The sequence below is a fragment of the Desmodus rotundus genome, chromosome 7 (assembly GCF_022682495.2).
Source record: "Desmodus rotundus isolate HL8 chromosome 7, HLdesRot8A.1, whole genome shotgun sequence".
NCBI lineage: Eukaryota > Metazoa > Chordata > Mammalia > Chiroptera > Phyllostomidae > Desmodus > Desmodus rotundus.
Genome location: NC_071393.1, coordinates 75,525,895 through 75,542,100, shown reverse-complemented (window position 1 = coordinate 75,542,100; position 16,206 = coordinate 75,525,895). Strand labels below are relative to the sequence as shown.

At 54.1% G+C, this 16,206-nt stretch overlaps 1 protein-coding gene across 1 annotated transcript in view; it reads left to right on the top strand.

Moving 5' to 3' along the window:
* Window positions 1-15,695, top strand: part of EHD4 (EH domain containing 4) — a 69,772-nt gene extending 54,077 nt beyond the window's left edge. Inside the window, exons 5-6 of the mRNA XM_024567446.4 lie at window positions 5,023-5,187; window positions 11,887-15,695. Coding sequence (XP_024423214.2) covers window positions 5,023-5,187; window positions 11,887-12,423 — 702 coding nt within the window. The 3' untranslated portion in view covers window positions 12,424-15,695. The remainder of the gene's footprint in view (window positions 1-5,022; window positions 5,188-11,886) is intronic.
* Window positions 15,696-16,206: the final 511 nt, after the last annotated feature.

The following is a 16,206-nucleotide window of genomic DNA, read 5'->3' as shown; positions in this document are numbered from 1 at the left end:
GATCTTTGCTCAACAAAAAATGAGTCACCATTTGAGGAAGGAACAACTCAAACTGAGAAGGAAAAGGAGAGGTCAGTGATTTGGAGGGCTCACTGTCCTCCTGTGGCATTTAGTTTCATCTGCAAAACGTTCTCTTCTTGGTCACACGTAACACGCAGAGCCCAGCTTTCTGGTTGTGCGCGCCGTCACCTCCGTCTGCGCAGAAATTAGGCTACGGTGTGAGAACCCTTCTGCAGTAGGGGGTGAGGGCTAGTCCACCCTGGGGCTTTTAAAAATAGCTCAGTCGGCAGCCCAGAGCTGCTGTGGATGTGTGTGTCTGCTTGAGCCCATGTAGGGAAGCCTGTCTCTTCGAAGGTCGACCTCAGATGACTGGGTGGGTCCCCTCAAGTCCCCTTTAAGCTGTTCAGAATCACACGGCTGTCAGCGCCAGCTGTGACTTTAACAGAACAACAAACTCTCCCAAGTGCTGCTTCTCTCTGCCTCTCGCATCTCACACACTACAACCCCGTGCGTGCGTCTTTTGGCTCCTTATGAACCAAATTTCTGTGTTATCATAAACCCACTTTAGAATGCGCCGACCCCCTGACAGTTAGTGCTCTTTGCTAGGTTCCTGCTGGGCGTACAAAGACGCAGGTATGTTAACCAGGCTGTGTTAACCAAGATGGCAGAGTGTGGAACCATGTTTTCCCAGACTGACTTCCCCCAGACTGATCCCCAGCATCCAAATTCCATGAGCACTGGGTGCTTGTAGCACTCCCTGCCGGGGCCACCCTCCAAGCCGCGGGCGGATCTATCCAGTGTCACTCTGAGCACCTGCTTCTTGGTCCTGGATATATACAAACACTTGCCACAGGACACCGTGAAAGAGGTGGTGGCAGAGCCTACATGTGAACTGTCAACTCATGTCCATCCAAAGGAAGGACATCTCTTTCTGCTCATTGAGTTCGTAGCCCGGAGAAAAACTGACACTTGGGGCCTTTCCACTTTTACACGTGGAGCAGGCAAATTGGCCAAGAGAGGAATGTCTAAAAAGCCCCCAAGGTGCAAGGCCCTTCACTTGTGAATGAAGCACTTGGGACTCAAATTCATCACATTGCTGTTCAAATCTGGGGAGGTTATTAACTGTTCAGTGAGGACTAAATAGCCACAAGTCCTCGCTGGCATCATTCCTCCAGCTGTTGGTCTTTGACCACTAGTCAATAAAATGTGACATTTTTACTCCTCTGTCTGGTGGATATACCGCATTCAAATCCATGTCCTCCTGACAGTAACCTTTCCTGTGAGGTAAGGGTTGTACTTTCCAAATTGCAAGTGAGCAAGCTGAGGCTGGGATTCAAAGGCCTTCCCCCAGTTGCTCAGTGAGCGGCAGAGGTGGCTGACCTGACCCTGGCCTTCCAGTGCCTGGCCTCCTCCTGCTTCCCCCTCTTCTCCCTCTCCCCCCTCTTCTCTTTCCCATTTCTCTTCTCCTCAGTGAGTTTTCCCTCACTATGAAGAACAAAAGGTGTCAGACTGTTCCCACCCCCTTCCACAGGACCATCACCTGTCTGGCCCTCCATCCCACTTTATTTGGAAAGACACCTTTGACCCATAGGGCTTTTGCTGACAAGGACTGGGGATTTCAGGCAGCCCAGCTGTGCCATCTGTTTCCCAGGAGTTCTTTGAAAATGACAAGGTGCAGTCTTCACCCACATCGTGTTCACAAGTGTTGAGTGTCGGCGGGGGAGGGGGGGGGGGTGCGGCGCAGATTAAGCGGCCTTCCAAAGCTTCCCTGGCTGTAGGAACAATCAGAAGCCAACCCTCAAAGTTTCCCACAGTGCTCTACAGGATGCAGTTCATTTTCAAATTCAGATTCCTCACAGCTTCAGTGAGGTTTTATTCATTCCCACAGAAAGCAGTTCTGTGAGGACAGGGCTGAGGCAGTTGAATGTACTGTCCACACCCCCTAACTCACCATGTGACCTTGAGTAAGTTGTATGAATTTTCTGGAAGGGGTCCTGTCGATAAGCTGCTGCTTTTTTTTTTTTAAGATTTTATTTTATTATTTATTTTTAGAGGAGAAGGGAGGGGGAAAGAGAGGGGGAGAAACATCAATGTGTGGTTGCCTCTCGAGCACCCCCTACTGGGGACCTTGCCCACAACCCAGGCATGTGCCCTGACTGGGAATTGAACTGGTGACCCTTTGGTTCACAGGCTGGCTCTCAATCCACTGAGCCACACCAGCCAGGGCTGATAAGCTTTGTGGAGGTGGGGCCCTACATTATTGTCTCAGGATGCCCAAGGGAGGGCAGGAGGGGGGGTGGCCATGCAGAGACGGCACAATTGGAAACTTCCACAAAACAGGCCAGTGGAGCTTCCTGGAGGTGGAGGCGGAGGCTGAGAGCATGAGTAGGTCACCTGAAGGTCATGACTCAGGCAGCACCGGGCAGGTGGGGGGAGGAGGAAGGAGTGAAGGACTGACAGGAAAACTGCCCAGTTATGACAGGACCCTGGAGGCCTGGTGTCCAAAGGTGGCTCATTATTCCGCAGCTTCGGCCATCAGCCACTGAACACTACGGGAGCTGAGGTCAGGGAGCAGGTGCCAGGCGGTGGGTGGAGCACTGTGTTAGGCACATATCATATATAGTTCGGCCCCGGTAGAGCAGGCCGCTGGGTACCAGAAAGTGTTCAGGAACAGGGTGCCAACCCTAGGGGGCCAGGGGCTGGGTGGGGCATCAGCCTTCCCTGAGCAGGGGCCTGGAAGCTCTGTTGCTTCCCTGGAAGCAGCAGATGGTGAGGGGGCCTTAAGGATCCCTACAGGGGCCTGGCAGCTGCCCCAGGCCTGAGCTAATGCGGGGGGCAGTGTGGATTAGGTGTTGGAAAGAAGCCCTGGTAGATGGGAGACTGAGCAGCTATGGAACTTCCTACTTCAGCTGGGGCTGGCTCCGGAGCGGGTCCAGTCTGGGCATGGGAGGGAGCTGTATTCACAGGTTCAGCCCAGACGTTCCAGGAGGCCAAGGAATGATGCAAGGACCCCTGGTGGGGAGCTGGTTCTCCCTGATTAAATACGGCAGCCCCTCCAAGTCCTTCGGGGCCCTCCCCAGCCCCATCCAAACCCAGCCAGGCAGCACTACCCAAGGCAAGGAAATGGCTAGTCTTCCCACTCAGTCATCACATCCTCAGGAATGTAGTTAAAGCCCATTACTCTAAAGGATTCCCAAACTTTTGGTCTCTATCTCAGAGAATCGTGTAAATATTGTAAGTTGTTTTAATTGGAAAAATAAGTAAATAAACAAGTTTACTGGTGACAGAAGGTGTAGAATCAACTCCCAGCCTATGCTGGGAGCATAGGCAGCACCCTGTGTGCTGGCGGAAAAAGGACCTTGACGGCAAAGAGCCGGCACCCTCCGGCCGACACCCGCGCCACACTCCGCACTCACTGCGGGCGGAGCGGCCTGGCTGTGCCCCACATGCGTCCCTGCCCACTGGCCCTCTGCGGGCACCTCGGGCTGTGCCTGCGTAATCCCTTTATTTAACTTCCACTCTTCCGCAAGGTTACAGGAGAAGTCTGTTTTAATAGGGTTGTCCATAGCTACATAGTCATCTTCATTTTGTAATCACAGCTCTGTTTCTAATCCCTTCTTATTTGCTATTTTCTCGACTTCTAAATCACTCTGTAGAAGTCTCGATTCACAAAGAGAACCTCTGTAATGAGCATTTCCTAACATCCTAACGTTGAAAATCAGTGGAAGGGTGGAACGTTAAGGAAGGTGGGGACACGGGCCAAGCAGGACTCACCCCTCCTCGGGTTCTGGTTGGGTCTGCTGCCCCCTTGTGATCCGGGTTTCTGGGGCTTCCCCCGCATGTCCTGGGGGTCCCTCTCCCCGCGAGAGCTTCTGCTGTCCAGCCTGGGCCCAGGCCACTGGTCCTGTGCAGAAGTGACTTTGGTGCCACCGGTGGAGACCTCGGGCTCTACACTGTCCACAGGAAGGTTGCGGGAATCCTCATGTCACCGCTCATTGGGTACCGTTTCCGCACAGTTGGCCGTCCACACCCGCTCCAGCTTCCTTTCCTGCTGCTCCGGGATGCTGCCCACCCCCCCATGAAACTCTCCTTGTGGGGTCTTCCGGTTAATCACCAGAACTAAGATCTTTCCCACCCAGGCCCCACCCATCCCACTCACTCCCTACAGACACAGTGGACTTCCCCAAGTCCGTCACCCTTCCTGAAGGATGCTGTTCAGGACGGGGTTCCCAGGGAAATCTGTGCAACCCCGCCTCACCCCCACCCCAACCCAGCCAGGCATCATCAGCCCGCCTGGAGAGCAGGGAGCCCACAGCAGCGTTATTCCTGCCTTTCTGCTCTTCCAGAATCACCGTCAGCACAGCATTAGGATGGCGGAGTTGTTTGAAAGCCTCCATCAGCTCCTAGCTCTGCGAGCAGAGTCTAAACACACCCCACCTCCTCCCACCAAGGCTGTGTTGCAGCCTCATACTTGGCACCACCCCAAGGGTGGCCCAGCTTCCTCCCTCTGCACCTCCATCCGTGCTCTTCCCTCCCCTCCCCCCACATGCTACCTGTTCTTTAAGGTCCCACTCAGACCTGGCCTCTTCCCTGTCTCTGTCCTCCCGCAGCCCTCATCTGCCACATTCCACACCCCAAGGTCTTCTCCCAGCTCTTTCCCCTCCTGACCCTTAATGGCGGGCTTTTCTCTGCTCACTTTTCCTTAGTGGTTTCACCCAGCCTGTGGCTCTGGCTCCACCTCTACTCTAGCCCTCACACCTGCCCCCAGCCCAGCTCTCTCCCAAGCTCTGGTCCTCCCTTCCAGCCACCCTGAGCCTACTCCCCCTCAACACCTCACACACTCCACATTCTGCATGCCCAGGGCCAGGGTTGTTTCCCCCCACCCCCTCCCCAGGCCTGGCCCCCTCCTGTCCCCAGGACCACGGCTCTGCAGGGGCACCTGTTGTGTGTTCAATGCATGTAAGATGCCATCTTGTCTGGTGCACTTGTAAACGGCACGTCCTCACTGACATGCCCCCTCAGGTTCATGCCTACATCATCAGCCACCTGAAGAAGGAGATGCCGAGCGTTTTTGGAAAGGAGAACAAGAAAAGAGAGCTGATCGGCCGGTTGCCAGAAATCTACATTCAGCTGCAGCGAGAGTACCAGATTTCTGCAGGGGACTTCCCGGAGGTCAAGGCGATGCAGGTACTGAGCCAGTCCCGGCGGCGTGGAGGGGGGCAGACAGGCACAGCCACCTCATCCAGCTGGTCGCTGGGCACACCTGGTTTCCTGGTTTAGGATGGAGGGGAGTGCAATGGATTCGTCTTCCTGATGGTGACCCGTGAGAATGGGCTGATGCCGAAGTCGCCTGCCTCCTGTAACATGTAAATGAAAGGGACACATTTCACATGGTTAATTAAGCTCACATGAAAAAAATTATATGAGCCATCCTCTCAGGCTCTATTCACGATTGTGTTGCTGTTGAGGTGGCATCTGTGTTTTGGAATCCCAGAGCCTTAGGGGAACTAGGGCTGACTGCCCAGGAGGTCACCCCGGCTGCCTCCCCAGGCCGGCCCTGCCTGGGGCTGCCCTGTGCTGTGGGATCGGTCGTGTGCTCAGGCAGCGCTGCTGCAGGCTTGGGCCAGGCGGAGGCCACAGTCTCTGGGCACAGCTAGACTTCACTAGACTCTGCGAGATGTGCCCAAGGAGCACTTTGCTTAAATGTCCATGTTGGGCAGCCTGCAGCCAGATTTCAGGGTCTTCCTGAGTTATGTGCGGGCAACCCAGATGAACCCGAGTGGGTGCTTCTGTCAGCCGCCCCGGCCTGACCAGTGTGTCCACCACCCCTTGGCGGTGTGGGATGAACACATCAGCGCAGACTGTATCCTTCCGAGCGAGGCGGACAGGTCCTCACATTGCACGAGAAAATGGCCCTCCCAGAGCCGGCCTGACCATCTGCTTGTCCAATGCAGGCCCCGTCTACACTGGAGCCACAGTCCTTTGGAAGGCAAGCAACGCGCCCTGCGATGGCTGCAGCCAATCGGCGGACGGGGGAGGCAGGCCGGGTGGAGGGACCCCATGTCCGGAGTGGCTCCTGTTTCCTCACATTTGATAGAGATGGGGGCTCCTAGAAACGGGTCTCCACCAGGAAGAAACCAACTCCACAAGCGAGATAAGAACCGTGGGGGGCCCACAGCGGGGCAGACTGGAGCTTCGAGCCCCACCCCGGTGGGAAGGCCTTGTCCTGCCTGGGGGTCACTGCCCTGCAGGCATGTGGGCCTGGAAATCTGTAAAGTCCCCTGGTTTTCACATTTTGCCTCAGACTTCCAGAGAATACTACGTAGGCCAAACAGAGGACACCCATATACTGGCTGCGCCCTGAGCCATAGAGAGAGACAGCGCCGACGCGAGAAGACCGTTTAAAATAACGCAGCCGGCAGGACAGGCCTGTGAGCTGCCTGCCAGCCTCAGAGGGGGAGGTAGACAGGAGGCAGGTACCAACAGGCAGCAGGAGGGGAAGTGTCAATCCTGAGGCTCTTTTTAGACGTAAACTTCATATACAGTGAAAGAGGAGTGGGTCACACTCAGTGTTGCGGGGCGGGGCCCAGGGTGCGTACATCTGGTTGAAATGACTTAGCCGGCTTCAGAGTAAGTACAGAAACATCTGTTCTTCCATAAATGAAATAAGTATCCCTGCACTCCGAAGATGAATTGCTTTTTTTTTTCTGGTCACAAGATGGCTAATTTGAGGGGCCTCTTGGACCATCTTCCTGGGCGGGTTCCACTTTCATGCCCTTGGTTTATGCCCTGCATTCCACAGCCAAAGTGAGGGACAGTTGTTTCCTGGCTCCCTTCAGAAATTGTCAAAGGGAAATCGGTTTCTTGACGGAACTGAAAACTGTGCACACTACGGCCTAACGGGCCTCTGTGGCTCGCTAACCTGCTGAGGCCTGCGGCTCTGCTGCGCTCATCGGGGGGCTGCTGCAAGCCTCCCCCCCAGGGCCTCCCCACCCATCCCCCAGTGCACTCCCTTAACATAGGAGCGTGGCGTGACCAGAGCTGCTGATGACCACGTTTGCTGGGGCCTGGCCGGGTCAGAGGACGCCAGAGCTGGGGCAGAAGGACAGTCCCTGGAGGAGAAGACAAGGAAGCCATGTGCCCCTCACTGCGGGTCTCAGGAGCAGGCACAGCCCCACTTGCTGGATGATACTGGAAAGGCCTGAACCTTCACCGAGAACCCAGTGGGTCAGGCCCCACACCAGGTGACCTAGCACCTTCAGTGGGCACCTGAATGCCCTAGGAGTGGGATTCAGGAGTCCCACATGACAGGTGCCCCATTCACCTGTGTTCATTTATTCATTCACCCAAAAAACATTAATTAAGCCTACGGTGGCCAGGCACTGTTCAAATCAGGCACTGATTTGAGCCCAGGACAAATCACTGAACAGAAAGGAACTAATAACAAAAATCTTTGCCAGTAGGGCACAGGTGGCAAACACAAGGCACACGGGCCGAATCCGTCCCTCCACCTTGTTTTATCCGGCCCGGCACCTTGTTTCTACCTGGTGGCAGCACTGAGCTCTCGCCGAACTGTTAAGGAGTCGTTACATTTATCCAGTCCTAAAATTACATTCGGCCCTTTGAAGGCAACCGCGAGGCTGATGTGGCCCCCAGTGAAAATAGTTTGACACCCCTGCCCTATGGAGTGTACGTGGCGGATTATGGTCTTTGCCACTGTGACGGTGGTTGGCAGTGAAGCTTTGGCAGCAAAGCTTATTGTTGGGTCATGTGCTCCTTGTTACCACACAAGTGCCATTGTGCTCCAGTGTCATTAATTACTGTATCCATTGCCTGTGATGAAGGGGCTCTCTTCCTCATAAAGCTGTGACTCTGTGAGGCCAGCAGCCCGTGCCCTGTTGCTGCCATATCCCTGGCACCTCAATGAATGTGTTTCGAATGAGTTCGTTGTGACGCTAGTGTATGTTTCTGTCCATGGAAGAAAGTCCAAGCCTATAGAAAAAGAAATTTTAAGTGTTCATATGAGCCAAAAAACTGAGGACCAGCCAGAAGCAAAATCTCAAAGGATTGAGAAAATGCTCCAAAGAATGGCGGTTTTACAATTCTTTTAATGCGTTTGGAATCAAAGGAGAAGAATGTGAAGAAGGCTACATGAAACCCTTCTGGTAGGTTAAGGAGACAGGAGAAAGCAAAGCAGGCAATCTCTAGGACTGGATAGAAAGTAAAATAGACGCAGTCTTACATGGGCAGGTACGGTACGGAACGTTCACAGCACGTGGACCGTCAGCCGCAGCACGAGAGCAGGGAGTTTCCCGGCAGCCCCTCCCTGGTGCGGGTGGTTCGGCTCCTCCCAGGGGCCTAGAAAAGACAGTTACTGGCATTCTAAGGGTATGTTGTCCCTGTGCATAAAAACAACGGACAAGCCTCTCCTAAGGCACAAAATTAACCTTTTTTAAGGAATCTGCAGGCCAGGAATGTGACTATGCACTAGGCATCTTGTGTGGGTCCTCCTGGCCACTGAGCTGACCGGGTTGCCACATAGCCCCTCCTTTGCATTCACACATTACCACAGCAGGCTCTGGGGCAGCGGCCCTGGTCCAGCCCTGGTCCAGCCCTGGTCCTGACTCTCACAGGGCTTGTAGACCAGCAGCTTGCAGAGCAAAGCCTGGAAGCTGGAAGAGGCTTCCTCCTTGGGGAACTAGCAGGGTCCTGATCACACCGCCCCAGTCCCTGCAGAGACTCCCCAGGGAATAAGGCAGGCCTGGAGCCTGTAAGGTGAGCCTTCAATCACCTGACACTTAAGGCTAGTTTGCTGTCACCCAGGAAGCTTTGGGGGGGGGGGGTTATGGTGTGGGTCAGGACCTCTGTCCTCACTGAGTCTGCTGAGCATCTGACACCCTCTATAACACAGGCATTGGACCTACTCCACCTGCATCTGGGACGGGGTGGGGCTTAAGCGTGGCAATGATTTGTCATGACCTTTGCACCTCTCAGGGCCACTCAGGGAGCTCACCAATGCCAGCTCTAAGTCTCTGTTCTCCCTGCGCTCTCAGACCACGCTGGTCTGGCTGACTCCTGGCCATGGTGAGTCAAGGGTATTTTAAAGGCTTTTGCCTGGTGCTGGGAGATACCTGTGACCTGCTGGTAAGAATCCCTGCGTCCACCCTGCCCTTCTGGGGTGGAGTCTTATTTGCCACTGTGATGTGTCCCTACTGGAAAACAAGAACACTGGCAAGGCCTCCTTTATTGCTGACTCAGTAGTCAGCCAAGGAGAATTTGGCCCCCATAGCTGAGGAGTTGGCAGCGTTTCAACAGCAGAGGGCAGCAGAGCCACCCCCATCTGCTCAGACCCTCCCTGGACTTGAAAACCGCTTCTGGTCAATGTTGGGAGTGGGCAAGGGACAGCCCCTGGAGACTGGGCTGGGAACTGACCTTTGAGTCTTGGGATCCCAGGTTGGTGGCTCTGACGGCTGCAATTGTTGATGGGTAAATCTTTAAATTCTCCCGTGTACATTCATCCTATTAAAAAGATGTCTGTTTTGGAGCCACCCTGGTGGAGGGCGGGGTGGCAGTGGTTTACTTTGTGCCCCCCACTCCCTGCTCAGGCCTGGGGCGTGGGGTGGTGCGGGCATGGGTGTGCAGGGTTCATTTCCTCTGTGCCCTCCAGGGCAGGAATGACTGTGACTGCTGCTTCCTGTCCACCCCTGCAAACATGTGGCCACTTCCCTTGCCAGCGTTCCAGAGGGTGGCAGTCCGGATCCACGTCCCCTGCGGGAGGGTGGAAAGTGTGGGAGGACACCACCCTCGTTAGTCCACCTGGCCAGACATGGGCCTGGTGCACGCCCAGCGCTCAGGCTCGTTGGCGAGGAAATCGGGTGGGCACCTGCGAGCTGGGGGTCCGGCCTTGTTGCCCCAGCAGCACTCGAGTTTTTGTGTAGGCCGCCTGCTTCCCTCCCAGGCTTTCTCGGTCCCCTTGACTGACTGTGATTGTTCGGTGCTGCTGTTGGGGTGTCACGCAGGTGTCCAGAGCCCCCCCCCTCCCCCGTAAGGATGAAGGAACGCATTTTAGAAACCACCCTGCACCGCCCTGCTGCTCCAGGCCGAGCGTGGCCACACACTGAGATCAGCCAGCCCAGCGAGATCTGACAGCGGCAGAGGTGGCAGCTAAGAAGAGTATTGGAGGTGCCTCTCTAGGCACGATGTCAGGCTGTTTAGCTTTCAGTTGTGTCCCCGCTGCCACTGAAATCTGAAGGCCCCACTTCTAGGTGCACAGCACAGAATGTCTGCCCTGCCGCTGTGCCCCAGACTCCGCCTTCTCCGCGAGAAACAACCTGAACGTCCCACTACGTGGGGTGAGGTAAATGACAGTGGCGTGTCTACACATTCGGTACTATGTGGCCGTCGAGAATAACACTACACACCAGGCTGGTTCGCAGGTTCGGTGCAGGCCTGGCGGAGCTCGAAGGGCTGCCCCAGTGCGGGGCGGTTCTGCAGAGGTGGAGCGGTGGGGTTTTGTCGTCCTCGTTGGTTGGTTGGTTTTGGAGTTTTGTTTTTGTCTTTTGGTCTAGCTCCTGACATTCAAGGAAATGTCTGTCAAAACACTAGTTGAACACAGACTAAGGAACAGATTCCAGTGGATACAGTCTTTGCAAAAAATAGTTTGGGAAAGTCACTAAAAAAAGAATAAGCTTGTATAAAAATTAATATGGAAAGATATAACACATTATTTCTTTTAAATACAGGTTGTTAAGCAGTGTGGTCTTCTTTCAGTTAAAGTGTGTGTGTGTCTCTAAAAATGGCTAGAAAGGTATGCCCAAAAATATTAGCAGGTTATTGCTGGGTGATGGGATTATAAGTGATTTTAATTTTATATTTTTGTTCACTGGTTTTTTTTCCCCCAAAATTTTTAAAGTAGAAGTGTGGTATTTATGATAGCACAAAGCTTCCTTTCGTTCTAACTGCCCACCGTGAGAGTCAGGTCTGCGGGGTACCTGAACCCTCTCTCCCTTGACAGTCTCCCTGCCTCACCTCCCGAAAATTACACCCCAGGCCCTCCAGACTTGTCCCAACTCCCGTGCCTGGAATTTTCTACATTTATTTGACAAAACTGCTGTTGAAGACATTTTTCACTAGATCTTGAGGCCCTTCATAAAAAGCCCTGGGTAACTCACACTGCAGGGCAAGGCCACAACCGTGATGAACAGCGGGTGTCTGACCTCGGACACCGGAGGGTGTGACCCCTCCCCCAGCCCCGGCCAGGCAGCTGAGCAATAGCGGCTCTTCTTTCCTTGGTTGTCTGATGTGCTCATTCCCATCCTCTCCCTTACAATTACTTAGCTTTTCCTTTTCTAATGACATCTATTTCATGCTAACATTTTCACTATAAGCCAAGGCAACCCTTTCTGAAAGGAGACAGGAACAAAAATACTTGTGTCTTTCCTCTATTGCAACATGGGCTCCCAGAGGGATAGGCTGTGGCTGTTCCCATTTATGTCCCTGGGTCCTAAAACAGGGCCTGGCACATGGCAACGGCCAGTAACTGTTGGATGGATGGATGAAGGATGGGTAGATTGATGAAGGATAAAATACTGACTCTCTAGAGGACTGAAAAAAAGAAGGTGGCTGGGCGAGGGCAAGTACTAAGCGATTGCTGTCGGTCATACAGCCACCAGCAGAGATGAGCTCCTGTAGTGTCCCATGTATCCGTTTCTTGTTCCAAAAGCCACTCCTGTGTCTGGCGAGTTCCGGGAGGGAGAGCTCTGGAACAGCCAGGGTATGGAGTGGAGTGTCTGCTTCAAGGGGAAATGCTGTCCCTCAGCTCCCCTGTCCCTGTTGGCTTCCTGAAGGAAGGGCGCGTAACTACGTCTGTGGTTTCTCCTTTTGCAGGAGCAGCTCGAGAACTATGACTTCACCAAATTCCACTCGCTGAAGCCCAAGCTGATCGAGGCTGTGGACAACATGCTGACCAATAAGATCTCGTCTCTGATGAGCCTCATCAGCCAGGAGGAGCTGAACATGCCCACCCAGCTCGTGCAGGGCGGCGCCTTCGACGGCACCGCCGAGGGCCCCTTCAACCAGGGCTATGGGGAGGGCGCCAAGGAGGGCGCCGATGAGGAGGAGTGGGTTGTGGCCAAAGACAAGCCCGTCTACGATGAGCTCTTCTACACACTGTCACCCATCAATGGCAAGATATCGGGCGTCAACGCCAAGAAGGAGATGGTGACCTCCAAGCTGCCCAACAGCGTCCTGGGCAAGATCTGGAAGCTGGCCGACTGCGACTGCGACGGCATGCTGGACGAGGAGGAGTTCGCGCTGGCCAAGCACCTCATCAGGATCAAGCTGGACGGCTATGAGCTGCCCAACAGCCTGCCCCCCCACCTCGTGCCCCCCTCTCACAGGAAGTCCTTTCAGAAGGCTGACTGAGGGGCCGGCCACCCACAGGGCAGGCAGGGTGGGGTGCGAATCCTGGGACTTGGGCCCGAGTCCCTTGCTGTCACTGACTCACTGAGTGACCCTGGGCAAGGCACCGCCCTCTCTGTGCCTCATTTTCCCCATCTGTAGAATGGACATTAGATGAGGTCCTTTCACCTCTAAAATTCCCTGAGTTTTTATTAAAATATTGGGGGAAGGCAGATAAGGAGATCATAGGGTGGAGAAGTAAGAGAAATTGACCAAAGAGTACTCAGAAGCTTGGAGAGTTGCAAGTGTGGGGCTGGGCTGGCTGGAGTCCCAGCAGCTCCGGGTGAGACTGGGGGAGCCGCTGCAGCAGGAGGCTGCTGGGCTTCCCTGGACGGCGCACCATCACGAACCTGTTTGTCCCTCAGGGCAACCTGAGGGAGCAGAGATGATGTTATTTATTTTGTTTCCTGCTATATTGAGTGAAAAAAATACAGTGGAGAGGGTTTCTGTTCTCTCCAAACTGTCTACCAAAGAGAAGGCGATTCTGCCCCAGGTTTGAAGGAGCTGCACAGTGTACGCCCGGGCCTCCTGCAGGCCCTGCAGAGTGGGGGCCAGGCCACAGAGGGCGCCATCCCTCCCAGCCCTGCCCCCACCACCACCCCAGGCACTTCCCAGCAAAGTTGTATTTGGTTAGGAATTGGGAATTCATTAATAATTTTATTAGCCCTAGCAAGATTTCTAGCGTTCATTTCAAGTCATGTTGAAGTCTGAAGATTAGCTTTTCTCACTGGTCTGTCCAATAGTTTGGCAAAGTCCATTGATTGTACTGAAACTACAGTGAGGGAACGAGGTAGTTCCCAGCTGAGACTTGGACCTGTGACACGTCCCCAGGGGGTCTCGGCCAACCTGCTGGGCGCAGTGTCCTGGGCCTGTGGGCACAGGGGGTGAAGGCCCAGCCTGCCCTGCGCTGTCGCGGGGAAGTCAGCCCACTCGCGTTAGCACTTTGTATTTTTTAAAAAGGCATTTTTATGATGTCTAGTTTTTTTTCTTATAGTATAAAAGCCTTTATACAGAAATAGGATGGAATCTTTCATATAAAACTTTTCCTTCAAAAAGCTGTGTGGTCCGCATCATGAATGCCCCTCCACACTGCTCCCGAGGGAGCTCTCCCAAGTCCCCCTGTCAGCCCCTCGGGACCATTCACTTTGATGCCTGCATCACCCCAGGTGGCTCATGCTCACTGCCCCCCAAGGGGGCCTCGCACCCCTGCTAGTGCAGTGACGGCCGCGGCCCGGGCCCTGCCGGCAGCAGAAGTGAATGAAATCAGAGCTGTCCCACCTGAGCCTTCCAAAACCACACTTTTTTTCCTGCTGTTACCTGTGACATCAGGGTCAGAATTGCAGGCTCCAGAAAAATTGTTTACTTTAGAGAAGCGTGTACCCAGATGCCAGCCCTCACATTCCCTAGCTTGCTTTCTAAATAATTTTGTTTTAAGGGAAATAAATGCATAGAATGTTTTTTATCCTTACTGAGCAACTTTAAATTAATTTGACATGGAGAAAGGAGACATTTGCAGTCCAGAGCTCTAACGCAAGCAGGTAGTTCTGGGAACACGGGAGGCCTACCCAAGCGTGAAGCGCGGGGGAGCCCACCAAAGGGCGAAACTGAGGAAGAGGAGAGCCTTCGACTGTCCATGGGCTCAGAGATGCCGAGCTTAGCTGATTTTCCATTCAGAATTGTCTTGCTGCTTTAACTCTACCGAATTGTCATATATAAAGATAAATATATGCACGTGTGTCACATGAATACGTATTTTTGACACTTGTCAACATGCACATATGTAGACATGGCCAAGGAGAGACACATGAGAAAACTGTTTTAGAGAGGCAGTGGGCTGAGAGGTCTCTGGATTTGGTGTGGAAGGAAACACGGCATTGGGGTCCAACCCCTCGCCCCTGACCTCAGGGGGAGAATGGGCAGCTGCATCCTTTCCCTGCTGAGGAAAAAGAAAATTGCATGCCCACTTTTCTTAATATCTTCTCTTGCGACAGAAAGCCATTGGAACTGATTGCAAAGAAAAACACTGGAAAATACTAGGGATGGCACCCAAGTGAGGACCCATACCCTCCCAAGACCCACACAAAGTTCCTTTAGTCTGTGTCCAAGACACACATTTTCCCCACCCCCACGCCGCAGGTCAGGGGGCAGCAAGATCTGCCCTTCCCACGCCACCCCAATTTTCAAAGTACCCTCCCCACAGCGCTAGCACATATTGGGAGGGTGGAAGTAGGGACTCTGGCTCTGAAAGGTCTCCTCACGCCCTCCGTGATGCCACGGAGGAAAATCTACTTTCTACACAGCATGTGCTATCACGTACCACAGCCTCTAGAGTTCAGGGGGAGAAATGGAAACTTCAGCTACCCATCCCAAAGTTGAGTTCCCAATCGTAAGCCTGCTAATGAGGCCCCGCTGAACCCCACTGCAAAGAAACAGGCACTAGGACCTGCCCTAACATCCCAGCTCTGCAGCGAAGGGCAGGCGTTCCACCTGCTTCATTCAGCCTTCGACCACCCAGCAGTGAAGAAAATCGTTCCTTTCTCCCAGTGCACTTGGATGGCCCGAGGTGGGTCACTCCCTGTGTGATAGTCATTCATTCATTTGGCCTTTGCTTCTCCAGGGCTAGACTGGGTTCTCTTTCAAACCCTTGTCATTTTGCAGCAATAACGTCTTTGGACTCGGGCTTTGGTTCCCCCCACAGGGTGGCGGGCCTTGAAGAATTGACTTCTTACTCTATTATCATGGGACTGGGTGTCCAGGTGAGTCAGAGAGCAGGAGAGAAGAAGCAAAATGCCTCCTGTTTCCCCCCCAGTGCTGGCCCTCCTCAGCAGCTCACAAGGGAGGCCTTGGCAGGGCCCCAGCCCCACTGCCCCCACCTTCAGGCCTTCCCAGGGGCCTGCCAGCTCTCCCACAGAGCTGCTTGCGCACCACGCTGGGAAGGCCTTGCACCAGAGTCATGCCTCACATCCAGTACCCGGATGAACTGCCTTGATAATACAAGGAGCGTTTAACAAGCACTGTTTATTTCCACCATGGAATGTGGCAGAAGAATGACGTTTTTAGGACAGATAACCACTGAGTTTATTCAGGTAAACACGGGCCCAATTTACGACTGTCAGGTCACATGTCAGCTAGCCAATGCAGTTAATACACAATGCTTCTATTCGTCCTGTAATCTTATTTGGAAGTGTCAAACAAAAAAGAAGGTCTACTGATCAATAAACTTGTGAAAAAATCACTCCCTTTCTCTCCACTGGCTCTGGGGGCCCAGGGACTGCGTGCAGCTGGCTCTGGGGTAAAGCGGAATCCCTGTCATCCATCCTGACACCAGGCAGAGGAGTTAGCGGCAGGGTGCCCTCTGCACACCATCCCTGTGACCCCTGACTTCGTATGTCCTCTCTGGGTGGGAGACTCCCAACATGGGGCTTCTTTAGAGAGAAAGCAGCTCCACCCACTGGGGGCAGGGGCCAGGTGTGGGAGCAGGCCCTGAGGGAGGCCCCAACAAGACTGGAGGGGACCCTGGGGGCCGGCCCTCCCAAGGACGGGCCAGGATGTCACTGAGCACTCAAAGAGCCTCGCCGCCGCGGGGCCCTCTCCCGCACATGAGAGGGTGCCGGGGTGGAGCCCTGGCTGGCTGCACTGCTTCTGCCTCTTGCCGTACCTCACAGGTGTGGCCCACCCATAGCAGACACCTGGGTTTCCCCCCCTGGCACCCACCTGCCTTTCCGTGACCCAGACCTAGAATTTCCT